Source organism: Atta colombica, unplaced genomic scaffold (assembly GCF_001594045.1).
Source record: "Atta colombica isolate Treedump-2 unplaced genomic scaffold, Acol1.0 scaffold14, whole genome shotgun sequence".
NCBI lineage: Eukaryota > Metazoa > Arthropoda > Insecta > Hymenoptera > Formicidae > Atta > Atta colombica.
Window position 1 is genome coordinate 50,406 of NW_017259228.1, and position 4,264 is coordinate 54,669.

A 4,264-nucleotide genomic window follows, 5' to 3' on the forward strand; every position below is an offset into this window, starting at 1 on the left:
TTTAATCAATCGGTGATCCGTGATTCGTACGAGATGCTGGTAAAACAATTCGGGCGATGGCTTTGGCATATAATGGGCGGCAGTGAGACTCAAGTCTGTTTCTCTCTTCTGATATTCGTCAGTGTTACACTGGTGACCTATTTCCTATATTTGAAATATAACCGTACCTTGAGATATAAATTACCTCCTGGTCCATGGGGACTGCCGTTTTGTGGCTACATACCCTTCATCAAAGGAGCTGTACACCTGCATTTCAATGAGCTGGCCAAGAAGTACGGTGGAATATTTAGCGTTAACATCGGTTCCGAGTTGACCGTCGTTATCAGCGATTATCTCATCATACGCGATTCATTTCGACGTGAGGAGTTTACTGGCAGACCACGTAACGACTTCATGAACATCATCGATGGATACGGTAAGTGTCAGGCACAGCAAATTTTGATAATACACTTTATCTCACGACTTTAGCTCTCGTATCATCGAGACGGGTTAAAGCACTCTGCCGACTTGCTCGTCTTTCGTGCCACGCGTTCGATTATTCTCAATGCCGACTGACATTGGAACTTTCTTTTTTCAATCTGTTGCGCGAAATAATTAGCGATAATAAAATAATTAAGATACAATTTTGGAGAAAACTTCACGAGTGATTTCTTTTCCGCGATTGTTTCCGTGATCACGCATACATACATAAGTGATGGCGCATGAAGGATGCGCAGTAGTCAATTTGTTTAATAAAATGCTCGCATTTGATTAGCTGGTCATGACCATGATTGTTTCTATATTTTCTGAATTATCATTTCCAAGGATTGCGGGTTTCCAGTTGATCCCCGATTAATGCTAATTTCTGTTTCGACGTGTTACAATCAATCATTTGTGGCAGATTAATACCGTGAAAAGGAAATGATTTCGCGAAAAACGTGCCGCATGTATGAGTTTCAGCATCGCTTTCGTTGCTGTTGCAGGTGTCGTTAATACGGAAGGTGCTCTGTGGAAGGATCAGAGGAAATTTGTTCATAATAATCTTAAAAAGTTCGGTATGAACTTCTATAGCCCCAAAAATATGGAATCAAAGATCATGGTGAGTATTAAAATCAAATTAATAAGTCTAATCTTATTGATTTATCTTATATACATAAGAGATATAAAATTTTATTATAAAATTTTAAAATAAATATTGAAGAATTTTTCTTTGGGCGATATTTTTAAAATGTGTCATTTATAATTTAACAACAATGTAATATAAATATATAAAATTATAAATAAATATGTAAATATATAAATATATTAAAATATACATTTTTCTCCATTCAAATAAAATATATAAACAAATATTCTATATACAAAGAAAATATATAAAAATATTTTGCTCACAAAATTTTTCAAAAAATTTAATACAAATTTTTGTAAAATAAACAATCGTAATATTTTAATCTAGCACGAAGTCGAGATATTTCTTAAGAGATTGGTAATGAGACGTGGAGCGCCCACAACCCTAACGTCCTCTCTCGCTGTATCGATCAGTAATGTAATCTGCTCGGTTATAATGGGAATACGTTTCTACCATGGCGATCCGAAATTCGAGAGGTTTATGAATCTCATTAACGAAGGATTCAAACTGTTTGGTAAAGTGACGTTAGCGAATCATATACCGATATTGCGTCACTGTCCGTGGATTAATAACATCCAACATAAAATCGAAAGAAATCGATCGGAAATGGCTGAATTCTTTCAAGAAGTTATCAATGAGCATAAAGCAACGTATAACAACAATAACATTAATGATATTCTCGATGCCTATCTGTATGAAATTCAGAAAGCTGAGGAAGAAAATAGAGAAGATCAGCTTTTTGAGGGGAAAGATAATGGTGAGTAGAAATCGATTTTTTTCAAAGGATTATGCTAGTTCTCTCTGTACAAATAATATTAATAACATTATATTTATATAATTTAACGATTTATGTATAACGCAAAAACTTTTTTGATTGAGCTCTTTTCTTTACACAGTTCGTCAAATGCAACAAGTTCTGGGCGATCTCTTCTCCGCGGGTATGGAAACGGTGAAGAATACTCTGGAATGGTCGATAATTTTCATGTTGCATTATCCAGAAGCAGCAAAAGCAGTACAGGATGAATTGGATCAAATTGTAGGAAGATCAAGATTACCCTCATTGGACGATCGTCAATTTCTTCCGATCACTGAGGCGACAATTCTAGAAGTTCTTCGCAGATCCAATCTTGTACCACTTGGTACTATGCACGCTACTACACGGTAAATTAATTTTTAATTTATTACTCTCATATTGCTCTTGCATCCTCTTTACCGTCCATTTCTTCGCATTATACGACCGGCCCTTTCCCTTTCTTTCTGAGCTAAGAGCGGGTTTCACAACCGTCCTCGCCTTCTTCCTCGGCGGCTTTCCGTGTCTGGCATATCAGAACCTCACGCGCGCGCGTGCACAGTCGTTTTGGACGATTATATTCGGCGAGCAAAAGTGAAAGCAAAAGGTGCCTGGCCCCTCGTCTGCTTTTCGGTCGGACAGCCCCGCCTTTGGTTCGAGGCGTTTAAGGTTAATGACCTTAAAACTGTTTCTCTTACAAAGAGCCTATCAGAGTCAGAGCAGGTGAATCGGATTCGATACATTAAGAATACTTGTTAGCAATGATCGTTCATGAAAGCAGCGGTCGCCATTAGAAACAAAACGGGCGACAAGGTTTCACTTCTTCGCGAAGAACGTGGCTAGAAAAAGCGACGAACGCATATGTGTGCGTGTAAAAACCCAAGTTAACTTCATTAGTTGGTTAATATCTCGTGTAGTTAATGACTGTTGAAATATATGATTATCAAATATTAAATACAACAATTAAATTAATTTTTGCGTGAAATATGTATTGTGTATCCTCTTTTAGAAAATTACTAATAAAGTGAGCTAATTATTATCGATTATTTTTAATCGATTAATTTTCATCAGTTGGAATCTTCTAAAAATATTATCACAGTTGGAAAAAATGTATTGAATTTAAAAGAAATTTTTAATAAAATATTAATGTAACTTTTACATATTAAGGCTGCTTTTCTTTGCACGTATAACATATCATCGCATTTTGCCGCGCAGTAAGCGTTTCTATGTCTAGTATGTAGAAGCCATAACACGTTATCATGCCGAGACGTTATCATCCTCTTGTTATAGAAAATCAGTACTCTTATTTTGTAACTCTTATTTTAACATATTTAATAAATATATGCAAATTGTGTTGCCTTAATATATTTTTAAATCATTTCAATAACATTTACATTTTATATTTACTAAGTTCATTTAATATAAGAAACATATTTTAAATTTATATAATGCGTTCATTACTTTACACCTTAATTCGTAGATTTTTTTCACAAAAATATACAAATTTTTCAACAGTGTAATTATTGTTGCAGGGATGTGATGTTAAATGACTATATGATACCAGCCGGTACCAGCGTGGTATCGTTGTTGTATGCGGTGCATATGGATCCTGAACTCTGGGACGAGCCGGAAGCCTTCCGACCCAGCCGTTTTCTCTCTGCCGAAGGTAAAGTGTCACAGCCACAATTCTTCATGCCCTTTGGAGTCGGTAGACGAAAGTGCCTGGGTGAGGTGTTGGCCCGCATGGAGATCTTCCTATTCTTCAGTTCGCTAATGCACATGTTTAACTTGAGCCTACCTGAAGGAGCCCCATTGCCCAGCCTGGAAGGCAACATTGGCGTAACAATATCACCGACATCCTTTAAAGTTTGCTTGCTGCAGAGAGATCTGCTTTTGGCAGATTGCGACAACAACGAAGTCTCGGTCAATGGACCCTTGCGTAACATTGGCAGCCATTAAGACCTCGACGAACTTTAAAGCACGGGCACGGTACTTGTTCCTATTGCCGGAGAGGCGAACAGGCAGAGGAGAATCTGCAAGTCGCGTGCTAACGCTATGGGGTCCATCCACGCATGCCAAGCTGGAGATCCGTAAGATTATTTAATCGTACACTAATTATAAGAGAATGATAAATTGCGCTTCATCAAAATCTTTATGTAAAATAAAATATTTGCGAAAATTTTGACATTATCCTACCTTAAAAAATTTGTAGATGTTTTTTTAAATTTAAAAATGAGCGGCTTTCAGTTTAGGGATTTTAAGTTTACAAAAAAAAAAACTTGTTTTAATTCTTAGAAATTAGAAATTCTTTCAAAACGTAATCGATTGTTCTCTATCATCTAAAGTACAATTTAATGAATATAATT

General features: G+C 36.3%; 1 protein-coding gene across 1 annotated transcript; it reads left to right on the forward strand.

Annotated features, from left to right (window-relative positions):
* The first annotated feature begins 33 nt into the window (after nt 1-33).
* Nucleotides 34-4,032, forward strand: LOC108684733 (cytochrome P450 18a1). Its single transcript, XM_018189195.1, has 5 exons — nt 34-415; nt 963-1,078; nt 1,436-1,865; nt 2,005-2,269; nt 3,431-4,032. The coding sequence occupies exons 1-5, from the start codon at nt 34-36 to the stop codon at nt 3,855-3,857; spliced, it is 1,620 nt and encodes a 539-aa protein (XP_018044684.1). The 3' UTR covers nt 3,858-4,032.
* Nucleotides 4,033-4,264: the final 232 nt, after the last annotated feature.

Excerpts from the sequence above, each read along its gene's own strand:
- LOC108684733 (XM_018189195.1), top strand. The coding sequence starts at position 34 with ATGCTGGTAAAACAATTCGGGCGATGGCTTTGGCATATAATGGGCGGC. Across the intron at positions 1,866-2,004 it reads TTTTGAGGGGAAAGATAATG|TTCGTCAAATGCAACAAGTT; the intron begins GTGAGTAGAAAT and ends TTCTTTACACAG. Across the intron at positions 2,270-3,430 it reads ACTATGCACGCTACTACACG|GGATGTGATGTTAAATGACT; the intron begins GTAAATTAATTT and ends TTATTGTTGCAG.